At 41.9% G+C, this 14591-nt stretch overlaps 1 protein-coding gene across 1 annotated transcript in view; it reads right to left on the minus strand.

Annotated features, from left to right (window-relative positions):
* The window catches only part of GLP1R (glucagon like peptide 1 receptor), a 245924-nt gene that overhangs the window by 77767 nt on the left and 153566 nt on the right, over nt 1–14591 (minus strand). The window contains exon 5 of the mRNA XM_033935380.1: nt 5188–5294. Coding sequence (XP_033791271.1) covers nt 5188–5294 — 107 coding nt within the window. The remainder of the gene's footprint in view (nt 1–5187; nt 5295–14591) is intronic.

Consider the following 14591-nt stretch of genomic DNA (forward strand, 5'->3'; position numbering starts at 1 on the left):
GTACATTAAACATTACCATCAGCATTGCTCCCTCCCCACCAGGCTCCTTGCTGCACCCTCTATTCCAGTGTCCCGCAAACGTTCTCGAGCCACGAAGCACTAAAGCTAGCGGCTGCGGCTCGAGGCACTCGTAAGTGCGCAGATGTCGTCGTGATGACATCGTGTGCATGTGCGACTTTATCAGTTCGATGGCCGCGAGTGCGTGAAGGCCCTAGAGAAGGGCCCCGAGACGCCAGTGGGGGTGCTAGCAGGGAAGAGGGCCGGAAAGGAGAGGTGTTAGTGCCCGCTGGTTGCCTACAGGACGTGCCTCTCGCCACGAGAGGCACATCCTGGTGGCAGTCAGTTGGGACCAGGGCCTCTCCTCCTCCGCAGTGTGTCATAGCACACCTGAAATCTCAGAAAGCACACTAGTGTGCCAAGACACACAGTTTGAGATACACTGCTCTATTCCTTCAAAGTTCCTTTCCCACCCTAAATTTAAATGATGTATCCTCTTACTGTTTTCCCTTTTGTATCCATCTTTACCCTATAGTATGTCCTTTTTGATTGTCTCCGGTAATTTTCATTATTTATGTTATGAGAGATTAGAGAAACTAGGCCTCTTCTCCCTTGAAAAGAGGAGACTGAGAGGGGACATGATTGAAACATTCAATGAAGGGAATAGACTTAGTAGATAAAGACAGGTTGTTCACCCTCTCCAAGGTAGGGAGAACAAGAGGGCACTCTCTAAAGTTGAAAGGGGATTGATTCCGTACAAACGTAAGGAAGTTCTTCTTCACCCAGAGAGTGGTAGAAAACTGGAACACTCTTCTGGAGTCTGTCATAGGGGAAAACACCCTCCAGGGACTCAAGACAAAGTAGATAAAGACAGGTTGTTCACCCTCTCCAAGGTAGGGAGAACAAGAGGGCACTCTCTAAAGATGAAAGGGGATCGATTCCGTACAAACGTAAGGAAGTTCTTCTTCACCCAGAGAGTGGTAGAAAACTGGAACGCTGTTCCGGAGTCTGTTGTAGGGGAAAACACCCTCCAGGGATTCAAGATAAAGTTGGCAAGTTCCTGCTAAACTGGAACGTACGCAGGTGAGGCTAGTCTCAGTTAGGGCACTGGTCTTTGACCTTAAGGGACGCCGCGGGAGTGGACTGCTGGGAACAATGGACCACTGGTCTGACCCAGCTGCGGCAATTCTTATGTTCTTATGACCTATGAAACATTTGTGCAAATGTTTTTCATTTAGGTATTTAGTTGATATATCAAATACAAGAAACTTGAACTTGAAACATGCAAGAGACGGTCCGTGCTAGAAAAACCTTGCAATCTTATTATGAGAGATACACAGGACAAAAAAGGTGAATTAATATTTGCTGCTCATGTAGGGAAATACAAGGGAAGAAGAAAAAAGAGAGGGTAGAGAACTGCAGCGGAAGTGACAAACAATTATGGTGCTTTATAAGATGGTAGGGATAGGACTTAAATGCAGCTTTGAAAAAGTGGCCTTTCAGACTGGATTTGAATATCATCAGAGAGGGAGCTCAACACACCGAGTCAGGCAAGTTGTTCCAGGCATACGGCACAGCAAGACAGAAGAGATGGAGTCGGGGCTTGGCAGCAGAAGAGAAGGGTACCAACAAGAGACCTATCCTAGGAACAAGCAGTGGATTTATCAGGGTTTAAAAAAGGTTTGGATAATTCCCTAAAAGAGAAATCTCCACTGCTTATTCCTAGGATAAACAGCATAAAATTTGTTTTACTACTTGGGATCTAGCGAGGTACTTGGGACCTGGGTTGGCCACTGTTGGAAACAGAATACTGGGCTTTGCTCTATCCCAGTACGGCAATTCTGATGTTCTTATGCAACCAAATATAGGACAATTAAGATTTTGTGACATCACTGATGAGGTTGGCTCTTAGGCATTGGTGGAATGAGACATTATGACATCACAATACCAGCTCTGGAATGTGGCTACTCTTTGGGTTTCTGCCAGGTACGTGGGACCTGGGTTGGCCACTTTTGGAAACAGGATACTGGGCTAGATGGACCTTCGGTTTGACCCAGTACGGCTATTCTGATGTTCTTATGTGAGCCAAGTCTAGGACAATCAAGCCATTGCGACATCACTGACGAGGTTGGCTCTTAGGCATTGGTGGAATGAGGCATTATGACATCACAATCTCAGCTCTGGAATGTTGCTACTCTTTGGGTTTCTACCTTGTGGCCTGGGTTGGCTACTATTGGAAACAGGATGCTGTGCTTGATGGACTCTTGGTCTGTCCCAGTACCGCAGGAAACCATCCCATATCATTCATTAGTGTCTCTCTCAACCTCAGTCCTTCTACACCAGCATTCTTCAATAGAAGACTTGAGGGTCAGTGGTTGTGTCCATTCATCCTCTGATTCTTATATGAGCCAAGTATAGGATAATGAAGCTATTGTGACATCACTGATGAGGTTGGCTCTTAGGCATTGGTGGAATGAGGCATTATGACATCACAATCTCAGTTCTGGAATGTTGCTACTCTTTTGGTGTCTGCCAGGTACTTGGGACCTGGGTTGGCCACTGTTGGAAACAGGATTCTGAGCTTGATGGACCTTCGGTCTGTCCCAGTTCGGCAACTCTCATGTTCTTAGGTCTCTCTGGATGATATTTGCAGGGCAGCAGTGTGGTTGTTGCTCTATTCCTTTGTGAAACCTTTCAGGTTGGACATGCTGGCCAGAGCCTGCTCAGATTTTTGCAGGCTGTACTGTACTGAGGACCTTCCCTGAAGACTAAAGCCTGGGGCTCATGGGGCGCTCTGTTCTGTCCATTACATTTTTATAAAAACCCAACCAAAATAAACCAAATTTGCATATGAAGGATAGCTCGCGTCAGAAATGTGGTGTTTATGCTCGCATGATGATCATTTCTGCTGCACTGATTGATGGGACATGGCTAGGTGTTACAAAGGGACCTTCTGCTGCTTTGCATCAGCCCCTTATACTGATCAATTCACTGAAAAAATAATTTTTCTCTACCTGCATCTGCTGGAAGGAGGAGATAACAGCCACAGAACAGCCTGACTAAAGGAAAGGAAATTATCAGGTAAGACATACAGTATTTACTCCTTTACATATGATGCAGTCTAATGCGTCTCTGAGACAGTTACATCATATTCCTGGTTCACAGGGGCTTCTCTGCCAGGTGGCAGGCCTCTTGTGCTTCTGAGCTCAAGAAGGTCACGGCCTCTGTTGCACCAACCTTTTTCATCCTGGAATCTTAATACCATCTTGAAGGGCCTTTCAAAGCCTCCGTATGAGCCTCTCCAAGAGGTGTCCCTTCTGGATCTCACAGGGAAACGGTATTTCTGGTGGCGATAGTCTCAGTGACATGGATCTTTGAATTGCAGGCTCTTTTTTTTTTCCAAAACAATTTATTCGAAAATTAATACAAAGAACAATACAAGCAGACACAGCACTTTACAATAGAGAATGCAAGAACTGTATGTGGAGGCTTTTCTCTAAAATTTTGTTAGTAGAGATATTTAAGAAGAAGCTTGAACTGTGATTATTGCACTATATTTAGTGAAGACTGACAACGTATAATTTCCTCCAGTTTTTGACGCTATCTTTTGTGGATTAAGCTATTACGTGATTGCACTGTAATTGAAAGTATTTCACATTTCTACTGTTTTTGGAACTGTTATAAATGTCTCATTTGGTTACCGCTTAGTCATAGGCAGTCTAGAAATTTTAGAAATAAATATAAATAAATAAAATAAAACAGGTGCAACAGAATAAGGCTATCAGAATCCAGGTTTGGGTTCTTATAACCCAGGCTCGGCCAAAAAACAACCCCACTGAAAATCCCCCCTCTCCCCCATGTCCCCAATCCAGAGCCACTCATTAGGATCATAGAGGCTGGGGTTTCACTGTGTATGGTACTTTCCTTTCTACCGAAGGTTATTTCAGCCTTTCATGTCAACCAAGAGGTTTGTTTGCCCACTTTTCATCCTACAGGTTTGACTAAGCAAGATAAGATATTGCAGAGGCTGGATATGCAAAGAATTTTACTCCACTACCTGGAAAGAATCAAGGATTCTCGGCTTTCCGACCATCTTTTTTTCTAACCAGTCAGTCAAGACAAGGCAGACCAGCATCCAAGGCTTCTATTGCCAGATAGATTTGCATGGCAATTTCGTTGATATACATTGGCTGTGACAAACTACCACCTATATCTATCAAAGCTCATTGAACTAGAAGTGCGGCATCTTCATGGATGGAGTCCTGGGTAGTTCCACCCGAGGAGATCTGTAGAGTAGCTACTTGGTCTACTATCCATACCTTTACAGGGTTCTACAGAGTGGATGTAGCGGCTCGAGAGGATGCTGCTTTTGGGTCCTTGGTTTTGTGGGCAGGCTCATCTGTCCTACCTTAGACGTCTGACACTGCTTTGGTACATCACCTAACATTCAGACTCCTGTGTTTACATAACAGGATGAAAGATTAAGTTCTTACCTGGATAATCTTCTTTCTGTTAATACACACAGGAGTCTGTACAGCCCGCCCTGTGGGTTCTGCAGTTCACCTGCTTTGTGCCTCAGTCAGCTGTATGGTACGGAATTGGAGTTCTTCTCCTGTCTGTCAGATGAACAGGAATGAATAAATTACTAATAAAGTACTAAGTTTGTTGAGCTTTGGAGCACCTTATGTGTTAGTGCTAGTTGCACACAGCAGGTAGGTTCATTGATACATCTATGTTGCAAGTTCATGCTAATAATTGTTCTTTTTCATGAGTTACAAGGCAGAACAGAAATGTATGCTATTTCCGGGGAATTTTCCCATGCCCTTCCTTCTCTTTTCTTCTGTTACAGTGGAGATCAATTGCTTTGGTACAAACTGAAGAGGGCATTATACAGTACTCCACTGGTGAAGGAGGAAGAGCTGAAATATGTGAGCATGGATTGATCTAACTTACAGACTCCTGTGTGTATTAACAGAAAGAAGATTATCCAGATAAGAACCTAATTTTTCAATATATATACTTATACAAAACATAAATTTGCGCTTATATACAAATAGGTGAGGGTTCTGAAAGAATTCCATGAGCCAAGCTCCACATGCTTTCCCCACTTTCTTACTTGCTATCTGTGACATATGTTAATTTTATGGTTCTGCATGGTTTTGTTTTGGTTGTAAAACACACTGCACTCACCTGAATCCCAGTAAGATAACGGTTGCTATGACAAGTGCGGAAAAAGAAAGGGCGTATCCAATGGTGTAGATGATGGACAGGGATAAGAGCTGCTCCTCTGGCGGTTTCTGAAACACAGAAGTAAGAAAGGATATAGGTCATTATTGGATACTGTTGCTCTCATCTCTTTTTCTGAAGGTATAACTGTGTATAATTGCGTCTTAGCATTTTTCTTCTCTTCCAATGGCAGAATATGATGAAGGAAAAGATCCAGTGAAAATTATTCAGAGTTAAGGCAAAACAACACAAATTTCTTAGGGAGTAACATTTGACCCAAACAGGCTACAAAAGATAAAAACTTAAGAATAACCATACTGGGTCAGACCAGTGGTCCCTCTAGTCCAGGATCTTGTTTCCAACAAAGGCCATTCCAGGTCAAAATCCCTGGCAGATTCCCAAAGAGTGATGATATTCCATCTAGCGATCCATGGGCAAGCATTGGCTTCCCCCAGGTCTGTCTCAATAGCATTCTGTTTTTTTGGCCACCGCCACACACTGGGCAGATTTCAGCATATTTCCTATACTGACACCCAGATCTTTTTCTTGGGTGCTGACTCCTTAGGTGGACCCTAGCTAGCATCAGGCAACTATGATTTGGACTATTTTTCCCAATGTGCATCACTTTGCATTTATCCACATTAAAGTTCATCTGCCATTTGGCTGCCACGTCTTCCAGTTTCCTGCAACTTTTCAGTCCACACGTGTTTTAACAATTTTGAAAAAAAATGGAATCATCTACAAATTTAATGACCTCCCTTGTTCCAATTTCCAGATCATTTATAAATATGTTAAATAAAACTGGTCCCGGTACAGACACTCTACTATTCACCCTCCATTGAGAAAAAAGGCCATTTAACCCTATCCTCTGTTTTCTGTCCAATAACCAGTTCCTAATCCACAACAGAATATTACATCCTATCTCATCATTTTCTCAGGAGTCTCTTATGAGGAACTTTGTCAAAGTTTTCTGAAAATCTAGATATACTACATCAACCAGCTCACCTTTATCAACAGGTTTATTCATGCCTTCAAAGAAATGAAATAAATTGTTGAGGCAAGGCTTCCCTTAGCTGAATCCATGCTGATTCTGTCCCATTAAGCTATGTGTTCCGTAATTTTATTCCTTATAGTTTCCACTATTTTAGTCAGCACTGAAGTCAAGCATACTGGTCTGGAATTTCCCAGACCACCCCTGGAATACTTTTGAAAAATTATCTGCCCTCCAATCTTCAGATATTATGGATGATTTTAATGACAGATTACATATCACTAACAGCAGATAGCAATTTATGTTTGAGTTCTTTCAGTACCCCAGGACCATCTGGTCCAGGTGATTTCCTGCTCTTTAGTTTGTTGATTTCACTCAGTATGTCTTCCAAGTTCACTGAGATTTCTTTCAGCTGTTTCACGTCGTCATCATCATAGAAAACCATTCCTGGTACAGGTAGATCTCTTTCATCTTCTTCCATAAAAACAAAGCATAAAATTTAATTCAATTTCTCTGCTTTGGCCTTGTCCTCCCTGACTGCCCTTTTTGTTCCTTCATGATCTAACAGTTTCACAAATTCCTTCACAGGCTTTCTGCTTCTGATGTACCTGAAAATGTTGTTACTGAGATCTTTCCTCTGTGGCAAGTTTCTTTTCATATTCTCTTTTAGCCTTCTTTATCAATACATTGCATCAAACTTGCCAGTTCTTATGTTGCTTCTTATTTTCTTCATTCAGATCCTTTATCTGTTTTTTAAGGATGTTCTTTATGGCTCTAAAAGCCTCTTTCACTTCACCTTATAGCCATGCTGGCTGTCATTTGATCTTCTTTCCACCTCTGTTAATATGTGGAATACATTTGATCTGAGCTTTCAAAATGGCACTTTAAACAATGTCGCTGCCTGATTTAAAACCCTAACCTTTTAAGCCAATCCTTTTAGCTTGTTTTTAACCATTTTATTTCTCATTTTCTCATAGTCGCCCTTTTGAAAATTAAATGCTGCTACAGTAGATTTCCTTTGTGGCTTCACTCCAGATATTAGCTCAGATTTGATCATGTGGAAATCTGATTAAACCTGATTACTTTAATGGAAGAAAAAGCTTCAGAACCTAGTCCCTCACACTTAACAGTTGAGAATAAGTGGACTTCAGAGTGATTATCTCATAGGCATAAAAAATCTTCCAAGCTTCTGTTTAAATGCGCACAATCTGCTATTAACAAACATTAAACTTGTTTAATTAAAATAAAAAACTCATCTGTAAGTAAAGTTATTGAGTTCTTTTGGTTCTACATGGTTCACTACATCAGAGAGATACAGACTAATATTTACAGCATTGCCCAGTAACTTTACTGTTCTGCAGAACTTAAGACTATAAATCAGGGGTGTCAAATGTCGGTCCTCGAGGGCCGCAATCCAGTTGGGTTTTCAGGACTTCCCCAATGAATATGCATGAGATCTATTTGCATGCACTGCTTTCATTGTATGCTAACAGATCTCATGCATATTCATTGGGGAAATCCTGAAAACCAGACTGGATTGCGGCCCTCGAGGACCGACATTTGACACCCCTGATATAAATGAAGAAATATGCTAGAAGTGGATGGAAATGAAAATGGAGCCAGGCTCTGCTATGCCATCTAGAGATTATCTGTTAATGTTGTAGGCTGTGACAGTTATTGTATTTGCCGGCGTATAGGACGCAGCGGCGTATAGGACGCAGCGGCGTATAAGACGCACCCACCCTTTTTTTATACATATTTTTAACAAAAAAAAATAATTTTCTACATTTTTTCATGAATTTCCATAACGATTTACTGTACTAATTTTTTCTTTTTTTTGGTAGGTCCTCTTCCTGCCTTCAAGCTCTTATCATCTTTTCAGTTGGTAGTGATCCAAAATTCCTCTCTGCTGCCCTGTTTCCGTGTTCTTTAGCATACGCAGTAGAGAATGACACGGTGACAAAATTCATCACCGTTCCCGTCCCCGCGGATAACCACGGGAAATAATCCCATGTCATTTTCTAGTGTCTATTTCAACCTCAGTCCTTCTACACCAGCATTTTTCAAAGCAAAGCTTGCGGGTCAGTGGTTGTGGCCTTTCATACTCTGATTCTTATGGGAGCCAAGGATAATGAAGCCATTGTGACATCACTGATGTGATTGGCTCTTAGGCACTGGTGGAATGAGGCATTATGACATCACAATATCTGCTCTGGATACCAGAGACTGTCATTCTGTAGTGTCTGTTTCAACCTCAGTCCTTCTACACCAGCATTCTTCAAAGCAAAGCTTGCGGGTCAGTGGTTGTGGCCATTCATACTCTGATTCTTATGGGAGCCAAGGATAATGAAGCCATTGTGACATCACTGATGTGATTGGCTCTTAGGCACTGGTGGAATGAGGCATTATGACATCACAATATCTGCTCTGGGTACCAGAGACTGTCATTCTGTAGTGTCTGTTTCAACCTCAGTCCTTCTACACCAGCATTCTTCAAAGCAAAGCTTGAGGGTCAGTGGTTGTGGCCATTCATACTCTGATTCTTCCCTCTCTCCTTAAAGAATGACATGAAGATGGTTTCCCGCGGGAACGGTGATGAATTTTGTCACCGTGTCATTCTCTAATACGCAGTCAGTCGTAACTTGAATGCGGAGAGAAGAGAAAATGGTAAAACTAGAGGGTATAACTTGAGTTTGCGGGGGGAAGACTCAGGAGCAATATTAGGAAATTCTTTTTCAGAGTGAGGGTGGTAGATGCCTGGAATGCCCTCCTGAGTGAAGAGGTAGAGAGGAAAATGGTGATGGAATTCAAAAAAGCGTGGGATAAACATAGAGGATCTTTAATTAGAAAACAAAGGATGTAAATTAAATAACTAAGGTCAGTACTGGACAGACATGCACGGTCTGTGTCCACTAACTTGGAACATGAGGATGTTACTGGCCAAACTTTATGGTAGATATCCTGCAAACAGGATGGTTGGATAGGCTGCAGTGAGCTTGGATGGCAACGACAGCATTTGGAACCTAGGACAATACCAGGTGGACTTTACAGTCTATGCCCCAGAAATATCAAGGAAGAGACAAGTTAATTTAATCATGTATTTTTAATGGATATAACTGATGAGCGGACTGGATGGACCTTTCAGGTCTTTATCTGCAGTCATTTACTATGTTACTATGTTACCTGGCAGAAACCCAGAGAGTATCAACATTCCAGAGCTGATATTGTGATGTCATAATGTCTCATTCCACCAATGTCTAAGAGCCAACCTCAGCAGTGATGTCACAATGGCTTGATTAGATGGCAACTTCAGCATTTGGCACCTAGGACAATACCAGGTGGACTTTACAGTCTATGACCCAGAAATATCAAGGAAGAGACAAGTTAATTTAATCATGTATTTTTAATAGGTATAACTAATGGGCAGACTGGATGGACCGTTCAGGTCTTTATCTGCCGTCATTTACTATGTTACTATCATAGCAGAATCTGCGTTGTTTTTGAGCCATGTTTTACCAAGAAATCTCAACAGAAAATATCACAGAACACCAATAATGTTCCGGACAAATCTACCAAGTTCAAAGTACTGTATTTTACTATAGAAGAGCCAGCGTCTGAGAGAGAGCAGAAACGTAACGGTATATTAATATAAAGTCAAAAGAACCATTAATAGAAGTCGGTGATGTAATCAGGAGTAAGAGAAAAGAAGTTTCTTTCTCTTGGAAGGAATCCCAGAATGGGAAAATTACTCCTTAATCTGAGGCTTGTTCCTGTTTATTTAATTAATTACTAGAGAAAATGATCTGCAGCTCATTTTGACTTCTATTAATGGTTCTTTGACTTTATATTTAACTAATAGATTACCATTCAGTGTTCTTTAGTCTGTTGGTATATTAATATAAACCAGAAGTTTTAAAATGGCTGAAATTTCAACTCATGATTTTGATTGCCGGCGCATACGACGCACCCCATATTTTAAGCGTATTTTGAAGGGAAAAAAGTGCGTCCTATACGCTGGCATATGGATTGCGTAATAACTAGTAGGCTGTTTAATGGCATTTGTGGGTATCCCACCAAAAACAGTAAAAAAACTGAGATTAGTACAAAACACCGCCGTTCGCCTAATCTTTGGACTGAGAAAAAATGACCACATTAGCCCCTACTACAAAAAACTGCACTGGCTACCAATAGAAGCGCGAATACTATTCAAATTTGCTTGCATCTGTTTCAAACAAGTCTGGAGACTAGCACCTTCCTACCTGCAAACTCACTTCACTCTACACCAGTGTTTTTCAACCTTTTTTGGGCAAAGGCACACTTGTTTCATGAAAAAAATCACGAGGCACACCACCATTAGAAAATGTTAAAAAATTTAACTCTGTGCCTATATTGACTATATATAAAGTAATTCTCTTGAATAGGAATCAAATAAACACAAAGAAAGTATTTTATAATTACTTTATTATGAAATATTAAGTAAACAGAATAGTGAAAAATTATAAAATACTTTATTCAGTGTGAAACCTGGGCCTGTTTGGCTGAACACAAAGCTGATATTCTGGCTGGAATCGAAGAAAGACACACACGTAGCTCTTCGTCAACAGCTCTCAGTCTCTCTCTGTATTTGGTTTTTATAGCATACAAAAATAGACAAATATACCCTCCATCCTTTTTATTAAACCACAATAGCAGTTTTTAGCGCAGGGAGCTGCGCTGAATGACCAGCGCTGCTCTTGACGCTCATAGGCTCCCTGCGCTAAAAACCACTATTGCGGTTTAGTAAAAGGTGACCATATTGTAAAATATAGACAGCAGATATAAATTCAGAACTGTGCATAGTAAGTGAAGGGAAGTTTTCATCTCTGGGAATTTACCCAGTTAACTATTAAGTTATTTGGGCAAATTCCTTTGAAAACTGTGGTAATACTGCCTCCACTTTGCTAAATTTAAAATAAAATCATTTTTCCTACCTTGTCTGGTGATTTCTGGTTGCACTTTCTTCTTCTGACTGTGCATCCAATCTTTCTTCCCTTCTATCAGCCTGTATGCTTTCTCTCCTCCACACCTCATTCTCTCCCCCAACTTTTTCTTCCTCTCTCCCTGACCTTTCTTTCTTTTTTTCTGTTTCTCTTCTTTCCTTCTGTTTCCCTGCCTGCCCCCTTTCTTTCTTTCTCCCTGCCATTCCCCAAGCCACTGCCACTGCCGCTGCCATCGGGGAACAGGACCCACCAATGGATAACAGGCCCCAAAGCCGACGCCGACGCATGCTCTCCCTGACGTCAATTCTGCAATCGGAGAGGAAGTTCCGCCCAGCCAGGCAGCGATTGGCTGGCCCGAACTTCCTCTCCGACTGCAGAATTGACGTCGGGGAGAAGAAGACTTATCGGCTCGATAGATTAGATCGCCAAGACAAAGTGAGTCCTGGGTGATCGACTCACTTTGCCTTGGCGAGCTACTGGCGCCCCTGCCTCGGGCCCCCTGTCAGCTCCGGGCCCCTGAATGCAGGACTGGTAGTACTGCCCTGATGGCGGCCCTGCGGCACACCAGGCAACATCTCGCGGCACACTAGTGTGCCGCGGAACAGCGGTTGAAAAACACTGCTCTACACAACCCCACACGAACAACCAGAAACAAAAACATCTTTGCATATCCAAAGATCACGGGCTGTAGATACAAATCCTTCCTGGATAGAACCTTTAAGTTCCAAGCGAACAGACAGCAAGTCTGGCTGAGAAACTGCATAAATGAACCCAATCTGGCTTACAGTGCATTCCGAAAATCAATTAAAACCGCTCTATTTGACAAATTCATTGACTAAAACAGTCCTCTCCCTCTCACTAGGATTTCCCCCGCTGTAAACGCCTTTTCTTTTCTCTCAAGAAGCTCCTGTCATGTATTCTTTACCCATGGAACTCCAAGTAGTATGTAAGCTTTCTATTTAGACTTATTGTTATTCGCTGACTGTCCAGCCTTCTTTCAATGTGAACCGCCTAGAAGTCGCCTGACTATGGCGGTATATAAAAATAAAGTTATTATTATTATTGTTTATGTGATTGTGCGTGATTTTAGGAACGTGTTACCGCGCTCTGCCTTGGATACGGCAGACTATAAACAATGACCAATAAGCATTCCCTTGAGACAGATCATTGTTTGGGAATCAAATCACAGATTGAATACTTTTAATATGTGCTTGTAGCCCGCACCAGGCTTTTCCCTCTGACTCGGCCCGCTCCCCAGAAGGGCAGCTACTGGCTGCAGGGCTGAAGACTGGCTTAATAGGAAGCTGGGTGTGGGAGATCAAGCTGTGGTGGGGGTTGTGGGGTGGGGGGGGGGGAAGACGTGCAGGACCATGCGGAGGGGAGGGAAGAAGGAGAGAAAGGCAGGAAGCTAGAAAGTGGGCTGCATGCAATTAATTATTAATCCTGATCAATAACGCATACATCATAACGTTAACCGCGATTAACGTGCAGCTCCGCTATTTTAACCTTTCAAAAATTACGAAGGGCTCCTTTTACGATGCTGTGGTAGCAATTTTACGCACGCTAACTCCCGCGCTACGCGGAAAAACTAACGCCAGCTCAATGGAGGCATTAGAGTCTTACACACGCGCTAAAACCACTAGCGCAGCTTAGTAAAAGGAGCCCTAAGACTTAAGGGACAATCAATGAAGTTACATGGAAATACCTTTCAAACAAATAGGAGGAGATATTTTTTTTCACTCAATAGTTAATCCCTGGAATTTGTTGCAGTGAATGTGGTGCCAGCAATTAATGTGTCTGGATTTAAAATAGGTTTGGACAAGTTCCTGGAAGAAAAGTTCATAGTCTGCTATTGAGACAGAAATGGGGAAGCCACTTCTTGCCCTGGGATCTGTGGCCTGGAATGTTGCTTCTATTTTGGCTTCTGCCAGGTACTTGTCAACTGGATTGGCCACTGTGGAAACAAGATACAGGGCTAGAATGACCATTGGTCTGAACCAGTGTGGCTAGTCTTAAGCTCAGCATACTAAGACTCACCACAAGCTTTCTTGAATAAGCAGGCCTTCAACTGCTTCCTAAAAGCACTACGGTAGTGTCAGGCATCATCTTATGTTGCAACCAGAGTTGATTCTCACTCCTTTGAGCCAACACTAGATAGAGAAGGTGCATTGTCTAGTTTTTGGTTTTTTAAAATTAATGTTTCTAATAGTTAGAAACATCACACTCATGGATCATAATGATTTTCCAGGTTTATGAAATTTCAAAATAGCGTAGGTTATTGTGGCTCGAGGTCCAACATACTGTATCCCCCTTGTCCAGCAACCATGATGAAACAACTACAAACAATACAAAACACAGCCCTAAGACTGGTCTACTCGCTGAAGAAATTCGACCACATCACAGAGCCATACCACGACTCACACTGGCTCCCAATACAAGCGAGAGTACACTTCAAATTTTACTGCCTATTATTTAAAGCAATAAACGGAGACAGCCCAGCCTATTGGAACAATCGACTAATTCAATCCACCTCAACCAGACATAGGAGAACCCACACACCCTCCAGCCAAAAACGTCAAACGAAAAGAAATGTACGACAACCTCCTAGCCACTCGAGCTGCAACACTTGCCATCCAACTCTACAATCTATTGATCTCGACCACAGACTACAAAACCTTCAAAAAAGAAATAAAAACCCTTTTATTCAAAAAACACATAAAACCAAACTAACACAGTCAGAACTACCCCAAGCATCACCTGCAACTACTCCTTATGCACTTCTGATATCATGACAAGTCAGATATAATCCTTAGCAACTTAAAGAAATATACTAACTACTCCCAACACACTTCTAATGTCCTGACAATTCATTTGTAATCCGCCTTGAACCGCAAGGTAATGGCGGAATAGAAATCACTAATGTAATGTAATGTGTTATGTATTAGGAGCAAAGTCTTTTCCTTTGGAAGCCCATCTAAATTGCGTGGAAATGGGATAATATACTGGTAATGAGAAGATCCTGTAGTTATAGAAGCTGCTGCATTTTGGACATTTTGTTAATGATTTTATGCTAGGAGCAGAGAGGCCTAAATATGGTGCACTGCGATAGTCCAATTTGGGTAAGAGCACTTTGGAGCACCATTCTGGTTTGAAGTTTCGTGTTTTAGTAAAATTTAGTATACGAGTTATCATCCCAGAGGGAATCTGTTGACGTGGTTTAGAAATGGATAAAATTAGATTTAATATAGCAAATGAAAAGAACCACAATAAAATAATAGGGCAGGAGAAAAAGAATAGAGAAAGACAGTTAAATAGAAAACAGGTAGGGGGAGGGGGGAGAGGGAAGATTTGGGCTGAAAAGATCAAGCATTTTCCCTTGAGTACCTGATTGTAAAACC

This window comes from Geotrypetes seraphini, chromosome 3, assembly GCF_902459505.1.
Source record: "Geotrypetes seraphini chromosome 3, aGeoSer1.1, whole genome shotgun sequence".
In the NCBI taxonomy this organism is placed as follows: domain Eukaryota; kingdom Metazoa; phylum Chordata; class Amphibia; order Gymnophiona; family Dermophiidae; genus Geotrypetes; species Geotrypetes seraphini.